Genomic DNA, 18,377 nt, shown 5'->3' on the forward strand with positions numbered 1-18,377 from the left:
ACTTTTATTTTGACGGGCGGCGCTGAGAACACCAGCACCTGAGAAGAGAACACAGCGCTCACTCACATTCTCCGTCTTCATTAGTTTACGATCTCTGTCAGTCAGATCAGATCTAATACTTTGTTTGATAGAACCGGTGGCTACAGAACTGGTCAAAGAAAGTAAATGGTATGTGAAAAGTAATGCGTTTGCTTTTGTATTATTTGTAACCGAAAAAAAGGCAAACAATCAGCCTAAAATACTTTCTCATTTACTGTCAACATTCAGAAAATGCGCATCTACATAATTTAAACAAATCTCTGAATATCTAATAAACATTTAATTTCACAAACCTTGCAGATTTAATCGAATCCAGCTGTGATATCTTGTGAAGTGTGCGTTTGTAGCCTGCATAAACGTGTTCCTGCGAGTGACGGTCCGTGCGAAGTGAGTGAATGCGAACAGAAGATCAGCTTCACAGGAGACGCGATCGAAACACTTTAAATCCTTCTTTTTAAAATATGCTGTGCTATATCCAGTGGCCCACTGTGTCATATTCATGTCGTTTTCACTGTGTGCTGTATGTAAAATTAGCGTTACCTTGTCAAAAGTCAAAGTAAAAAAAAGTCTTCATTTGAAAAAATTTGATTATCAGTGATTACTGATTAATTACCAGATTACTGAGTGCCCTGGTACAGTGTTTACTTCCTTTTTATTCACATATTCATATATTTTTAAACATTTACTTTATTTGTGAAAAATTCTGTAATAGGATTGCAGATTCAAGAAGTTGCCATCTAGTATAGGGCCTAAGCATGTTTATTTTAAAGATTTTTAAATATGTATTAAATTTATCAAATTTATTAAATATTGATTTATATAAATATAAAGTATGTGTGACTGTGTGTGTGTATATATATATATATATATAAATATCGGCTTTATATTGGCCATCGGCCACCCTGCTCTCTAAGATATCTGCATCGGCCATCAAAAAACCCATATCGGTCGACCACTACTCATTGATGCCCCTCCTACAGGAGTTTCTAATACAATGCTAAATCATAAATCAGATGTAGGCTATACAACACCAAATGTCCAGCAATTATTTAAATAATACATTGTGTTTAATTTGTCTAATGAGATCTAAAATGTGTTAGTGCCAAGAATTTTCACGTGAAGAAATAACGTTAGATGTATTCTATCCGACTTTTCTTTGTAAGTGCTTAAATGGTCCAGTGGTGTAATTTTAGACTATCGTGCAAGAGATTCTGGGTTCTAACCCACACTCGCATAATTATTATTTTTTCCCCCTCATTAAAATCGATTATGTTTATCTGTGGTTGTCCGGGACATGTTTGAGTGCATTTTACTTTGTGATTTCACCGGTACGAATAGAGATTTCTCCGCAACTGATCAAGCGGGCGTCCGTGTGAAGATGTTTCTTGTGGCAGCGCGAGCCACAAGAGAACACTATCAGCACCACAGATCGCAGTCAACGAGCGCTTTGAATGGCGTGTCCAAAAAAAATATCCCTTTTAGTTATTTTTTCAATATTAAATGTACAAATTTTAACTTAAATGAAATAATGGCTTGGTTGAATTCTAATGTAACGTTATAATTTCTTGATAACAGACCGCTGCTAAGTATAGCACACCGTTGCCATTAAAAACAGAACATGCCATGGACACAGTTATGTTCACGCGGAAGCAATACAATCGTTTTTAAATCAAACTTCTATAAATTAATAATTTTTTTGTGTGTAAAATGATTTATTTGTAAAGTAGCCACAAATTCGCAATTAACAAATAATAATAAATAAAAAACGTGTTTTTCGTTTTTTAAAGCATTTCTGCTGTGTTAGCAGAAAAAAAAATTATCAAACGGCAGTGCCCCCCCGCGGATGACCCAATGCCCCTCCAGTAGATCTGCTCTGGCGCCGACTCTGGTCACAATATATTTTATCATATAAAATAAATGACGTATTAAAGTCTCCTTACCTGAAAGGCCTGAATTCTTTGTTGGATGCAGAAAGGTCAACCAAATCAGGACACTCATCTTCCACCTCATCCCTTCCCAAGTCTTTGGAAATGTCAGAAACGGTCTCTTTCTGAATGTCCTCTGCGGGGATCTCCTCTTGACATCGAGCTCCCTCATGTTCCTCTGTGTCGTTCTCTTCTGATAGAGTCTCCTTGCTAATTTTTAGCCCTTCCAGCTCAAGCATGGCATGTTTATACTCCTCCATGCTGATAACGTCCTCTGAGGCTGCCTGATCTGTGTCATCATCTGACTCCGAGATATCATCATCTTCATCTCCACTGAGTCCCTCACCCTCTGGACCTTCAGGGTGAAGCAAACTGTCATCCTGCTGGAGCTCCTTGGTGTAGCCGCTAGCTGAGATCTCCACATCGAGCGAACATGCTTTTCTGTGGAGAGAAATGCGTAACTTAGCTCGGCCTATAAAGTCTAGATTATGCAATAAAGCAAGCTATTAGAAAAATTACCTGATATCTTTGAATGTTGGATAGAGTTCACTTTCGTAGTTGAATCTCCTGAGGAAGAAATCCCGGACACATTTGACGTCTCGATCGAAGTACCTTTTGGAAAACAATTAAAAACTTACGTGCGAGTGCTGCTTATTAAATAATTATCTGTTTGTTATCAGGTTAAATAGTCACCATTCAGCATTTGTATGTGAGGTGGAGACCATCTGAGGGAAGTCAATCATTGTGACGTGGTCGTTGTCATCGAGCATGAGGTTAAATTCATTGAAGTCTCCGTGGATCAGGCCATGATTGGCAAGTTTGATTATTAGCTCCATAATTTCACTGTACAGTGTAGCAGAGTCTTGTATCTGTCGAATCTGACACCTGTGTAAAGAATACAGCAACAGTCAACGCAAGTAAATAAATAAACAAAAAATGGTGTTTCTATGTCCTTTCAAATAAAGTATGGTACAAGACAAATTAATACAGCACAGCACTACACAGTTATCAATGACCATGACATACAAGTAAATATTTAATCTAAGAAAAAAGTAGTGTGTCAGGAGTGTGTTCATCTAAAGCAAAGTGCAGGTAAACTCACAGCGGGTAACCATTAATGAGCTCCATAACCACTGCATGTCTGTTGTAGTCTATTGGCTTTGGAACAGGAAACCCTCGGTCATATAATGCCTGTAGGAAAACAAAGAATCTTAAAATGAATTCAGACAAACATTAGCCCAAACAAGAACTAAGTGTTTTCTGGTCTTTTTTTTGGTTAGATTTAGCTTTAATATATCATAAAGTAAGCAACAACTGGTAGCAGCTCAAATACCAAATAAATGGACATAAAATACTGATTTACATTAAAATTATTTCAGAAGAGAAGATTTAATCAGCACAATGTAGGAGATTGGTTGCAAGGGTCAACAGGCAAATACAGTTGGTTGGCATTACACAAATATTAGACCTCAGAATGCTGTGATTGACCAATTAGAGTCAAGTATTGCAGAGAATACACATACTCAACCCAAAAGATATTGTAGGTTGAAAATGACAATAGTAAAAAGATTTTATTTATTTTTTGGTTGTTAGTTACGGGACACTATGGGAAACTTTAGATAAAAATATCTCCTATATCAGTGGTTCTCGACCAATTTTGTTAAATTATATTAACCAGGGTTCGTACAGACTCTGTCAAATGAAATTTCAGGACTTTCAAGGACTTTTCAAGCACTACTTTTTGGGATTTCAAGGACTTCAATCAGCACTTAAACAAAATATTTATTATTATTATTATTTATTTCATTTTAATACTCAAATTAAATATGTATGGTATCTGATGTTTCACTTCATAGATGTCAATCCATTGACCAGCGCTGTCAGGCATGGGAAATCCCCTTAACCATTGAAAGAATATTGAAACTTCCATTAATATATATGATTGACCTGAAGAATGAAAGTTGTATTAGGCCTTTATACTTATCATATACTTAATATCATGCTCATAGCTCTATATCTCAGACGGGCTGCAGTGTTGATTTAGCATGAAACAATTGTATCTTTTCAACAACAACAACAAAAAAATCACAATATTTTGAATTAGGGATGCACTGATACCATTTTTTGCAGAACGAGATACCGATACCGTAACCGATCCCTGAATTTTCACTTCATTTGTAATTTTTAAATGTATTAGTAGATAAACCAAAAAAATATAAATCATATTAGTTGGCTTAATTTGTTCATCAAATATACATTTCTTTCAATTATTTTCATGCTTAATTAAGCCTGCTAAAATGCATTGTATGAGCTTCTGTTAGTGTACATTCTATTGCTCTATCATATTTTATCTTTCATTGAATAGCACAGCACATATTTAGACTAGAGCAGCTCCAGAAGGGTCAGTGCTGAGGATTGGGTCAATGGTACAAATGTTTAGACACCAGTGAAATATCAATTATTTAATCCAATTTTGATACTACAACAAAAACTGCCAGCCTAATTCATGCGAATTTAAAACATTATTAAAGGTAAGCAGCCAGCAACAAAATAAGAACGAATAGTCAACTTACAAATAAATATAATAGAACAAAGAAAGGCTACAAATGAAATAAACAGTGTTTTTAGAGTTTTTCGGGTAGATCTAACAGGTACAGAAATTCGAATAAAGTAATCAAATGTGAAAAAATTGCATATTCATTACTGGATAAATCAAATATAGATGGATCTTTTTGTAAAGTTGAAAAGGGTAGCCTATTTAGTCAAAGCAGTGAGTAATTTATTTGTCCATTGTTTGATTAACATTAAAACAGCAGTGGGTTTGTTAAACTGCCCCTTTAAGACCGCACGCAAGGACCCCATTTGAACATGGCTATAATCACTTGAGAAATAACTGACTTTGTTTACTAGGATACTCGCCAAGATGGGCGTTTTAACATAATTTTGTGTTAATTTGTCCGTACAAGCGCAAGACGTGAAAGACAATTTAATTCAGTAGCCATTCACGCGCGCGCTGATGTTTGCGTTCATGGAACTTCTCGACCGCAAACGTCCAGTAATAATGTAGGGAATCACTCGTTATACATAAATCAGGTAACAGTTCATGTTTTACTTTACTTACATATACGATTTAGTTTTCATCCAAATAACACGTTCTGAGTGAACGATCAGCAATCAAGAGCATTCAACAGAACTGCGCTCTCTCTCGTCAGTTAACGTTAATAATAAACTAACGTTACATGTACTCGTTTTATTGTCTTTGTCATTGACATTCCACTGAACTACAAACCTTCCACTGATGTCTGTTTAAAGGATGTGCTCGACCAGCTCGCGCGTCTGTGCCGCTGCGCGCTCAATCCACAGGGCGGTTTCCTCTGATCAGCTCGTGCACCAAAGCTGTGTGTTACTAGCATAGACGGTTACTACACGCTGCCTAGTAGGCCTATCGGTTGTTGGTATCGGAGCATTTTTACGAGTACATGAGCTCGGTATCGGTGCATCCCTTTAATAATTCAATAATTCAAGGGTTTTCAAGGACTTAAATTTCAAAAAGTCAAATTCAAGTACTTCAAGCACTTTAAGCACCTTTATACGAACCCTGATTAATCTTAAATTGTTTAAAAACACACACACACACACACACACACACACACACACACACACACACACTAACTAAAATAAAGATGTAGAGCATTGAATTGACGTCGTATTTGTGAATCAATTGGTATTACAGCAGAAGTACCAGAGGTTCATATCAGCTTAGTTTGAGTGCCTTAGAATATTGTCTTGAACAAAGTGGAACCATTTTGCAACATGAATAAATGTAATGGATTTTTACAAAAATGCATTTTCAGATTAGAAGCATTGATGCAAATACAAATGAGACTATTTTAACATTGTAAACAAAAGAAGTAAACCAAAAAATCTATCAAAAAAAAGTACAGTAAATATCCTCTTGGAATATTTGGATATTACCTTCATGTAGGCATACTCTTTCATGGCAGAGAGCCGGGACAGGTACAGCCATGACATATTGTGTCTGTGCTTGTGGTAATCTCTCTTATTCTTCAAGTTTCTGAAGGATGTCCTACCCAGTCTGTGTAGTTTCATAGCAAACTGTTCCCCCTCCGCATTCGCAACAATGTAAATGTCTGAAATATAAAACAAGTATTATAAGTCTCCTTTATGATAAGTGAAACACTTCAAGAGTTGAGGGAGAATTGACGAAAAAATCATTAAAAATGTGTCAGACTTCTCATCGCCTAAAAATAAATTCTAATTAAAAAATTATCCTGACCTGACTCTTTGCCAACTCCCATCTGGTTTCCAACAGACAAAATAACATCCCTGGATGAAAGTGTCTTCAATGCCAGGTAATCATAGCCGCCGTAATTCAGCCGATACCCCTGCACAGCTATAGTGAGGAAACACAGTCAAAGCTGCACTCATCCACAAAAATATTACTGAATGAAACTGAAGGATGATATGAAGCCTAACATTTTTTCCCCAGTATGTTTGTTGTCCTTTTCTTGTTTTATAACCACAGAACAAGTACACAAACATACACACTTTCACATACACATTCAATGTACCTTTTTTAAAAGAAGAAATGCATTAAAAAAGTAAAGACAAATGTGTAAAAATAAAATAATAAATAAGTAAATAAAAAATTATTAATTTGTTACAGTGTTAAGCCCAACACATTTACCTTTGCTGCGTTCATAGGCAAGCAGTTTGTGTTTCACCAGCTCCCGCAAAACCTTGTTGCATCCTCCATGTTTGAGACTGGCAATGGACGCAATCAGATTTACTGGGACGATTTCGTGATTCTTCATGCCCATTTCCACCTGTGCACCCCGAAGAGAAAAAAAAAATGGCATAATGCAAAAAACTTGATCACTGAATCATAATCAGATCTTTTAGTTTGTACTTCCATCTGAGCAAACTCGTAATGAATCAAATGTCAAAAGGCAAATATCTTTCTCATCCCACTAAGCAAACTGAAATGTTATAATTTTGTTTATAATTTGTATAATTACATTCTCTAAAATAGTTGACAACAGTAATTCAACAAAGTTCACTAATTTTCATAAACAGAATGTGAACGACAGGGGTTGGACAATGAAACACCTGGTTTTAATCCACAATAATTTACCAATATGGTGTATGACCTCATTTTGCAGCGGATGCAGCATAAATTAATCTAGGAAATGACAGAAGTCCTTCACAGTGGCCAAAAGGATTTTGAGCCATTCCTCTTTTGAGCTGTTCCTTTCAGAACAGTGGACAGGTAGGGAAAATGTTTTCTGACCAAAATACCTCAAAGTGACAGGTTTGATGTACAACTTTCCTTTCATGTTCAAACTATTCGGTCACAAGTTTTGCTGTGTGTATTGGTGCATTATCATGCTGATTCACGGCACCTCATTCAGGGTACAATATTTGAAACAATAGGTGCACATGGTCCTTCAGAATGGTTCGGTAGTCCTCAGCAGTGACACGCTCACGCATATTGCATCCCAAACCATCACTGATCCACCCTGTGCTTCACTCTGGGCAGCAACAGTCCGGGTGTTAATTTGGGGCTTCTCCACACCGTAACTCCCACAGATGTGGGAAAGGCAGTGAAGGTGGACTCATCAGAGAACACTGCATGTTTCACATTGTCCACAGCCCAAGATTTGCACTATTGGCACCAATGAAACTGACGTTTGACATTGGCACGAGTGACCAAAGGTTTGACAATAACAGCCCGACCATGAATATTGACACTGTGAAGCTCCAGACAAAAGAGTGAGTCTTTTAATTCCGCAGTGAGTTTGGCAGCTGTGCTTTTATGCGCTTTTGATACAATCCGGGTTAGTACCTGCCTGGACATCCCTTTCTCTTGCTTCAAGTTATACCTGTTGGATGTGGTGTATATGTCGACATTACCCTCTCAATCAATACACCACAAAGACTTGCTGTCCTGGTCACAGATGAGCTAGTGAGACGTGCAGCATCATTGCCTCGTTCAAACTGTCAGTGAAATGTGACCCAGTTCCGATTTTTCACTCATATGTGACACAGATCGGATGCGTTCTATGACCGTGTAAACAGAAAAAACACATGCATTCAGATATTTCGAAATCGGTTTCAGGCCTCGTTCATATGTGGAAATAAATCAGATATGTGCCAATGCGACTCATGTAAACAGGCAGATCGGATTTTCTGGGGCATTAGGCTACGTCTCTGCGTTTAATGACGAGAGAAACCCTGACGCGCATCTGCAAAGGGACGGATGGTGTCTTAGGATAGGAGTGTGGTGGACACAACATATCAAAGGTTGGCTTGCTCATTCTAAAATTTCAGACCCACTGCTTCTCTTTAAAGCCCACCACGATCTCATGAAAGTGCGTATCTATAGCCAATTTTTATTTATTGTGCAATTTACGTTTAATTGTTTTTGAGTGCATATGATAAATGAATGAGGCATTTATATAGCGCTTTCAATAAGCAATGGTAATTTCAATAATATGCACTTTATAGCGTTTAACACACGCACTCCACACCCCTAATCCTACCCAAGGGGTTACAGTGTGTATCATGCACGCAAAAACTATTTTTGGCGTGTAAATGGCGCGAGAAATTAAATTAGTGGTAACTTATAGATACGCACTTTCATGAGATCGTGTTGTATGTTCCCACCAGTCCTGAGATGTCTCTCGCACACAATAACTGAAGCGTAGGCAATGCGCTGGCTGCAATGATGATGGCCCTTTTATTCAAAATCATGATGTTTGGCGAACTTCGCATATATCGCAGAGCTAGCATCAAGCATATTTCGTGTTCGTCCATCTGTGCAAGAACTATGGGGGTAGAATTGTTGCATTAATCCAAATAAATAGATTATGATCCACAAATAAATGTAAAGAGATTCACAAAAATATATCAAATTCACAAATAAATAGATTAGATCCAAAAATAAATGTAAAGAGTTTCACAAAGAATTATAAAACTCACAAATAAATAGAATGAGATTTGCAAATAAAAAATATATTTACAAATGTTGTTTATACCACAAACACAACTCTGCCTGGAATTTATTTGTGAACCGTTTTTTGTGCATTTGTGAATCGGTTCCTGTGCATTTGTCGATCCCCTCACGCATTTGTGGATTTTGAAACACTTCTATCGTCGACGTACAGACAAATCCACAAATAAGTGGACTCCACCCACCCTTTACCTAGGCCAATCAGATAACGGCCACATTGAGCTGACCAATCGTAGCACGTTCTCGCTACAACCAATCACGTTAGGCTTACAATCAGAGTGGTCTTGCCCTGAAATAACTTTGCTCGTTCATCTGCATTGGCTCAAATAGGAAGTGTAAGGCTATAAGGCCCATAATATTGCTTCAGTAAAATGTTTAAAATTTGTATTTTGTTAGAGTTAGACCATTAGACTGTGTATCAAGCCCAGACACATTTTTATGAGGCTTTTGAAAATGGCAGAGAAACAGCGCTTACGTTATGGGAACAACGCGTTATGGAAGCGTCACGTTATTCATGATAAAACAGAAAAGCATCAATGCGTTGCTGAATAATGAATAACTGGATTCAACCTCGTGATAAATACGCGAGTTTGTGTAATATTGGGGAAATTACTGTCACAACAGCTTTTCCCACTTCTTCATTCAAGTTTTAAATAGCAGGTCCGTGGATCTAATGATTAAATATATAACATGCATTTAAAAGTGAAATGCCCAGCAGACAGCGATTTGAATTTATCCGTTAAAACGCTTGATCACATAAATAATATTTCATATGAATCAGACTTAATAATATTTTATTGTAAAAGTTACTTACAGCATCCAATATAAATGCAAATATGTATTTTTTCAGCATTGCATAATCCAGGGCCGGCCCGAGGCATAATAGAGAACTAAGCAGCTGCTTGGGGCCCCCTGATCACCAGGGCCCCCCCCCCAATAGAGTTTAAAAAATATATATATTTTTTAGATGACTTAAACAAGTGACATAAATGAATGAATTAATATGAATGAATAATTCAAGACAATAAAATTCTGATTTCATGATCAATATACCGGCCAACAACTGCTGCTGTGTCTGCCAGCGTTTAAGTCATGCGCATAATCTAGACACCTCGCGAGTGCATAGACAATTCGCATAGTCATGGTATCGGTTTAAGTTGGAGAAAATAGCTGCAGGGGAACTTAACCTTCTAGGTGTAAGGGTAGCAGTTTGAATAAATAATAAAAATAGCAGTTTGAACACTTCTCCACTTTATTATGCCACACATCAGATCACTAACTCCAAAAACCCGCGACACTCCAGTACCAAGTGAGTGCGCACGAGCCATTCCTATCTATGGCAAGCCCCGAGGGGAAAAATAGATTGCATACACACATCCAACGAGCGCCAGTACATCATTACCGGTATTATAGTAACAGACTTTGTTGGATTCTGTCATGTACAATCCAACAAAGTCTGGTACAATAATAATAATTAAAAAGATTTTGAGGACAGTTACACTGTATTGAGACAGCTGAGAAATAATAATATTTTTACAGTTTTCAACAATAATTGTCATTGTTGAACCCTTGCTCTTATTATGTTTCTGATTTCTCAGTTTTGTCATTATTTTAGTTATGTATTACAGTTTATTTTAAGAAATTTCAAAGAGTTAGTAAAAGAGTAAAGTAAAAGTTAAAACTTTTTTATTTAAGTAGGCATCTATTTTTTATTAAGTATTTATTTTGTAATAATATATAACCTCACTGTATTAATTTATAATGTATTATTATTGCGTGACATTTGTGTCAATAATCGTCAAGCACAGGTGACTTCGCGTAGTGGGCCCCCAAATCAAATTCTGCTTAGGGCCTCCAAAAGGCTCGGACCGGCTCTGGCATAATCCACTCAAAACCCCATTAGCCTACACGCTGTTACATCTTCAAAGATGGTCATTTGGGCTGATATTTTGTCTTCTACATAATATTTATGTCCTATAGCTAGCTATTTGTCACAACAATTGTGCTTTAAAAGACAAAATCATCCGTTTTGTAATTTATTACATTGCGTACCCCGTGCGAGGCTTTCTACATTGGACAATGGAGCAAATGATGTGTCCTCCGTAGTTGCGTGTAGTAGCCGCTACTTCAGAAGAAGAACGGGCATCCGTTTACTATCAATGAATCATCGTGTCGCGCTTCACCGCGTCCAGTAGACACTATCACGAATTATGAATTTTTATGTAGCCAGCATAGTCAATAAAATAGATTATACGTCATATATCTTCAGGTAAGAAAACAGACATCATGGGCAAAATGTTAACATTGCATACATGTTACATGATTTGAAACTGCTACGGCAGGGAAGATAATCGGCTATTTGCTTTTGACGCGCCGCTTGACTCCAGTAGAGAGGAGAGGGGGTAAAATCTTTGCGTGGCAGGGGGAGCTGCCACTCGACCAGTCACAGATATATGCGCCTGCCACTGCATTATATGCGCCTGCCACTCGACCAGTCACTGATATATGCGCCTGCCACTCGACCAGTCACTGATATATGCGCCTGCCACTCGAACTTACACAATATGTAATATATGTTTTTAAACCAAATGCAGCGCATATCTCCTGAAGCCAGCGGGAGCCAGAACGGTACGCACAATAGGTCAATATTCACCATTAACCCAACGCTTATCGCCTGACTTACAACTACTCTACCCGCTTTTTTTAATCCTGAGCACCAGTCTCGTGAGGCTTGCGCCTGCCTCAAAATCTTGTAGCTCTATTAAGCGTCGCCAGCCACACGATCTCTCACTGTTTACACCTATCAGACACTCCTAATGATACAGGAGAGCACACAGACAGTGCAGTACAGATCTTATTTACCTATTTCTCATCTGATCTTTTATTTTATTCGCTCTTTTTATCCGTATATGGGAGTGCGCTCCTGGCTCTATTAAGCCTCCCGCCAGCCACCAGCCACACGATCTCTCACTGTTTTCATCTACAAGACACTCGGGATTGATACACGAAAACACACAGACAGTGCAATCCTGCTCTTATTCACCTATTTCTCATCTTATCTTATATTTTATTCGCTCTTTTTATCCGTATATGGGAGTGCGCTCTTAGCTCTATTAAGGCTGGGACGGTTACCGCATTACCGCGGTCACGTGACTCCAACCGCGGGTCTGAGCTCGTCACCGTCATCACCGCAAAAAAAAAAAAAACCTTGGCCTGCACATGGGTGCACACATACCCCTTTTCCACCAAAAAAGAACGGGTTCGGAACTGGTGCTGGTTCAAAGTTGGTTCGGAGTTGGTTCAACTTGCGAACCTCCTCAGAACCTGTTTGTTTTTCCACTTCTAGAGCGCCCAGCGAACGACGTCGTTACGTCACTGTGTACGTTGCTTTACGTCTCAGCTAGAAACGCTTGCAAGTACAACATTACTTTGGGATTATCTCTAACTCGTGAACCAAGAAGGCTTTAAAAACAATTGAAATATGTAAGTCTTTTAATCTTTTCCTTTGATATGTAATCTTTTCTGATTAGTTATGTACACTGTCTTGTCTTTTTTCTCTCCGTTTATTTGTTCTATTTTGTGACTGTTTTCTTCTTTGCTTACATAATGTTTTCAATAAATTTTTTTTTAAAAAAGCTAGAAACGCTTGCGCCAACTTCAAGCATAACAATTACAATGGCGGACTACATCGTGTTTCTGCAAATGTTTCTCCTGGCTTTGCGGTCAGAAAAGATGTTTAGGACACATCTAAACCCGCCCCCAGCCCCCGACGTAAGCATGACGTGGTAAAAGAACGGTTCTCTGGTTCTAGTCCAGCAAAGAGTTGGTGCCGCTTTGGAACCAGTTTTCCTGGCCGAGAACCGGTTCTTTGGCTGTCGAAACACAAAGAACTGGTTCGCGCGCAGGCACCGGCTCCGAACCGGCTCTCAAAACGCTTTGGTGGAAAAGGGGTAGTTGTGTCTAATGACATGGATTCATTGATTCTGATTACATGGATTATGTCTAATGATATTGTGGCTTACATGGATTCAAGGTTTTCTAAACAAAACTTATCATCAAAAGATGGAGCAAATCCGACCTTTCGCGAGTTGAGGAGCGCAATGTTCCATGACGCATAATAACATTCCATTCGTATTAGAGATGCGCGGATGGGCTATTATTAGGGACTTTAAGCAACAGCTGCTGATGGAAAAGCAAAGGCAGCCGGAAGTAAACGGTTAACTGCCGTAGTTAAAGAACGCAACAATCACTAAGCAACAGTGAAGAGTACTGCGTAGGGGATAATTTAATCATTTGACAAAATACATGTAAAGAAAGTGATTTTAAAAAGCAGGAGAGGGTTGCTTTGGCCATTTAATGATATACATAAACAATTACAATGCCAAATACCATAAACCATAACATTAACTTTCTTAATCTTTCACGTAGTACCGACTACGGCAAATCAGCTGTTCTCCCGTAGTAGACGGTTACAGTAGAACATCGTGAAGTAGCAGTTAAGTCGCGCATTCCACCAGACGCCATTGCTTAAAGTCCCTAGTATTTCATCCGCAACCGCATCACAAAACTCATCATATGTCCGCCATCCACCCGCACCAAAATTTTTTGATCAATTTTCGAAACCGCATTTGCGGCGCTGACTGTTTTAAGGTCTATGAGCAATGCGAGGCGCTGCTGTCGCGAGGCTAGAAAGCTCTTGGCTGTTCTAGAAAGAACACTGATCCAATGCAGCAAAGATATTTAAAGGCTAAAGTCCCTAGTATATTGGCTATGTTGTATCCCCAGAATATCAGCAGTGAACTCCGTCTCCGATCGGCGAACAGGGATAAATATGAATAAGTAAATAGCCTATAACGCACATCTGCAAACCTGACCTTACCTGACTAGGCTACTGTAGACTAAAATGTTATTTCGTTTTGAATTTTGTTTAAAAGTAGACATTTAGGCCCAGCCTACACCGAGTTTCGGTTCATTTATGAGACGAGCTCCAGTTCACGCGCAAGAGACCGCACCTGCGCTTCCACGTCCTCCTGATTATATATCTGCTATTGCTTCTTATTTCTTAATTCCAGGCAATTAGTTAATGAAACAGTGATTAAAATTAAGGTACAATTTATACAAAACGAAATTTAATTTAAAGAAAGGCTTTCTACAAAACAAAACTTAATAAAGTGGTCAAAATCGTGATTCGTGTCTGACCCATCTTATGATCCTATCTTACTCATGCTGTTCACTCTTCATATAATCGACATAGATTAAATAAAAAATAACACTATATTATGTAAACAAAAAATATGGAGTACAATATTTGTAATTAAGACATAGGTGTTCTTTCTTTTCCAATGTGAACATAATAATGTATTCTCCTGAAAATGATGAATTCAATGCGAATGTATCTGAGAATATTCTTAAATAAGGAAATCTGTTCAGTGATTGGTTCATGCCAAATTACTGCTTGATGAAAATTTGATTATTTCAAATTGTGCTCGTTTTTTTTTTCGGATGTAGGTGACAATATTTAACAAAGTCTGTCTAGCAAAAACGACTTCTGGTGCGTGCGCGAAAGTCTGTCGTCTTGGGTTGGGGCTGGCTATTTAAAGCGGTTTACCGCCATACTGCGAGAAATCTTGTTTTTCAACCGCGGTTAGAAAATATCCATACCGCCCCAGCCCTAAGGCATAAAAAAAAAAAGTTTGGTTCCGGTTGGTTGTCAGTTGAGGTCATGGGTCGGTAGGGACTTTTTTTTTTTTGTCCAGTGGCAGCAAGTGATAGAAAGGAAATTATTCATATTATTTTTTTAGTTTTTATTTACAGTAGCGATGGAAAAGCTACTCTATTTTTTCATAACATAGCCTACCTATACATGTACTCTACCACCTTGTGTGTCCCAGCATGTTACACACACACACACGCTGATTTTAAATGTGTGCGCGGGGGCAAACGGGACGTCAGACGTCTCGTGAGTTCAGTGTTGGAAAGATCAGATGTTTTAACCATTCATTAAAACGAATCGGTTCAAATGAGTCATTAGTTCGCGAATTGGACGTGTCATTATCGGACGTGTGCGCGTTGTGTGATTATCCCGGCGGTTAGGACATCCCACAAGATTTGTGTCATCATCACAGAAAACATTTCATCACTGGATAGTTTTTTCTTTTATTTAAAGTGTGGTTTATATGTCAGCTGAATGTGTGGAACGCTTTGCAGAGAAGATAAGGCAACGTATTTTAGCCCAATTCCCACCCAGTGGTAATTCGGGAAAAAATAAATCTCCGAATGCTCCACATGAAACTTTAGACTTCCGACCTTGCCATCGTGTCGATTTGCGAGGGAGAGAGAGCAAGACAGTGCTTAGTTTTGAGACGGTGAAGCCTATACTTTCGCCTGGCTCCGCAGAAAGAGTGCGCGTGCGCGACCGGGGCTCTCTCTCTATCTCTGCTCGTTCAGTTCATGCGCCCTGTCACAAGCGCAGCAGTGCATCTACATGACAACAACGATGTGTGAACGCCCGTGGCTGCCTCGTTTGTTCGCATTGCTGGAGGACAACAGGCTATACAAATACGGTGCTGTACAAAAACATAAATTATAGTTCGCCTCAAAGTTTTTTATTTGTGTATTTATTTAATTTGCATTATTTCTTCCCCAAGCTCATAAAATAAATTTGGGTCGCACATAAATTGACAGGGTCGGTCGGACACCGGAACCAAACTAATTTTTTTCTAATGCCTAAGCTCTATTAAGCCTCCCGCCAGCCACACGATCTCTCACTGTTTACACCTATCAGACACTCCTAATGATACAGGAGAGCACACAGACAGTGCAGTACAGATCTTATTTACCCATTTCTCATCTGATCTTATATTTTATTCGCTCTTTTAATCCGTATGGGAGTGCGCTCGTAGCTCTATTAAGCGGCGCCAGCCACCAGCCACACGATCTCTCACTGTTTTCAACTACCAGACACTTGGGATTGATACACGAAAACACACAGACAGTGCAATCCTGCTCTTATTTACCCATTTTCTCACCTTATCTTATATTTTATTCGCTCTTTTTATCCGTATATGCGAGTGCGCTCGTGGCTCTTATTAAGCCTCGCGCCAGCCACACGATCTCTCACTGTTTACACTTATCAGACACTCCTAATGATACAGGAGAGCACACAGACAGTGCAATACGGATCTTATTTACCTATTTCTCATCTAATCTTATATTTTATTCGTTCTTTTTATCCGTATATGGGAGTGCGCTCCTGGCTCTATTAAGCGTCGCCAGCCATCAGCCACACGATCTCTCACTGTTTTCATCTACCAGACACTCGGGATTGATACACGAAAACACACAGACAGTGCAATCCTGCTCTTATTTAACCATTTTCTCACCTTATCTTATATTTTATTTGCTCTTTTTATCCGTATATGGGAGTGCGCTTGTGGCTCTATTAAGCCTCGCGCCAGCCACACGATCTCTCACCGTTTACACCTATCAGACACTCCTAATTATACACGAGAGCACGAAGACAGTGCAATACAGATCTTATTTACCTTAATGTCATCTTATCTAATATTTTATTTGCTATTTTTTGCCCCTTATGGAGCGCGTCTCGATCGTGGCTCTTACTAGCGTCACCAGCCACCAGATCTCTCACTGTTTTCATCTACCAGACACTCAGATTAATAGACGAAAACACAGACAGTGCAATCCTGCTCTTATTCACCTTAATGTCATTTTATTTGCTCTTTTTGCCCGTAATGAAGCTCGTCTCGATCGTGGCTCTTACGTCACCAGCCACAAGATGTTTTCAGACGCTCGGATTGATACACTCGACATACAAACAATGCAATCCTGCTCTTATTTGACATCTTATCTTATTTTTTATTAGCTCCTTTGTCCCGTAATATGGAGCGCATCTCGTGGCGCGCCAGCCACAAGATCTCTCACGTTACAGCGCCTGATACTCCTATTGACATATTCTGAAGGAGAATGTTTGAGAAGTTGTTTTGTATAAAGCATTTCCTTAAAGTGAATTTCGTTTTGTATAAATTGTATCTTAATTTTAATCAATGTTTGATCAACCAATTCCCTGGATTTTATAAATAAGAAGCAAATATAGCAGACATGGGCCTATAACAAAATCATGACATTTTTGCATTGCACGTTCCTCACATGCATGAGAAATATATATAGTATCTAGAAAGGTAGAAATGTCTAGCCTAGTTTTAAACGAAACAATTCAAAACAAAAATAAATAGGCTACTCTCAGATTATGTAATCCGTATGAAATGAGCATTTCTCTCCGCGCGTATACTACTGCGAAGATGGCGAGTCCAACTTCATCTTTGTAGCCAACACTGTCACAGAAAACACTTTATGGATGGGTGGAGGTGGTGGTTGTGTCACCCCGTGCCACCCACACGCTCACTAAATAACCTATCTTATTAATTGCTCGATATCTGAAGCTAAGAAAATGTAGTCGAGTTACGAGTATTTGTTGCAGAAAATGTATATTAATTGAAATCAGCTACCCCCACCCAAAAGTGTATACAGGTAGCCTAACTACTTAAAAAGGTACTTAAAAGGTACTTAAACAATATTTCATAAACCACAATGTGATGTTTAAAAATTCAATTTACTCACTTGACTTTGACATGTTCTGTGACTGACAGTTTGTTCTCCTGCACCATTCCTGGATGACAGGCAGCTGTAAAACAGTGAGAGATCTTGTGGCAGTACGCGAGAGGCTGACGCGACGAGCCACGAGACGCGCTCCATCACGGGCAAAAAGAGCTTATAAAATTATTAGATATGATGACAAAAAGGTAAATAAGAGCAGGATTGCACTGTCTGTGTGTTTTCGTGTATCAATTTGAGTGTCTGGTAGATGAAAACAGTGAGAGATCTTGTGGCTGGTGATATAAGAGCCAGCATCGAGACGCGCTTCATCACGGGCAAAAAGAGCGAATAAAATATAAGAGAAGAAGAGAAAATAGGTAAATAAGAGCAGGATTGCACTGTCTGTGTGTTTTCGTGAATCAATCCCGAGTGTCTGGTAGATGAAAACAGTGAGAGATCTTGTGGCTGGTGATATAAGAGCCAGCATCGAGACGCGCTTCATCACGGGCAAAAAGAGCGAATAAAATATAAGAGAAGAAGAGAAAATAGGTAAATAAGAGCAGGATTGCACTGTCTGTGTGTTTTCGTGAATCAATCCCGAGTGTCTGGTAGATGAAAACAGTGAGAGATCGTGTGGCTGGTGGCTTGCGCCGCTTAATAGAGACACGAGCGCACTCCCATATACGGATAAAAATAGCGAATAAAATATAAGATCAGATGAGAAATAGGTGAATAAGATCTGTATTGCACTGTCTGTGTGCTCTCCT

General features: G+C 38.8%; 1 protein-coding gene across 1 annotated transcript in view; it reads right to left on the bottom strand.

Annotated features, from left to right (window-relative positions):
- riok2 (RIO kinase 2 (yeast)) overlaps positions 1-18,377 on the bottom strand; it is a 29,994-nt gene that overhangs the window by 3,142 nt on the left and 8,475 nt on the right. Inside the window, exons 2-8 of the mRNA XM_077231382.1 lie at positions 6,673-6,811; positions 6,262-6,378; positions 5,940-6,115; positions 3,067-3,155; positions 2,658-2,849; positions 2,484-2,576; positions 1,980-2,405 (exon numbers count right to left, since the gene is read on the bottom strand). Of these exons, the coding sequence (XP_077087497.1) occupies positions 1,980-2,405; positions 2,484-2,576; positions 2,658-2,849; positions 3,067-3,155; positions 5,940-6,115; positions 6,262-6,378; positions 6,673-6,811 (1,232 nt within the window). The remainder of the gene's footprint in view (positions 1-1,979; positions 2,406-2,483; positions 2,577-2,657; positions 2,850-3,066; positions 3,156-5,939; positions 6,116-6,261; positions 6,379-6,672; positions 6,812-18,377) is intronic.

The sequence above is a fragment of the Siphateles boraxobius genome, unplaced genomic scaffold (assembly GCF_051911475.1).
Source record: "Siphateles boraxobius isolate OS27281-9 unplaced genomic scaffold, OSU_SipBor_1 16, whole genome shotgun sequence".
NCBI classification, from domain to species: domain Eukaryota; kingdom Metazoa; phylum Chordata; class Actinopteri; order Cypriniformes; family Leuciscidae; genus Siphateles; species Siphateles boraxobius.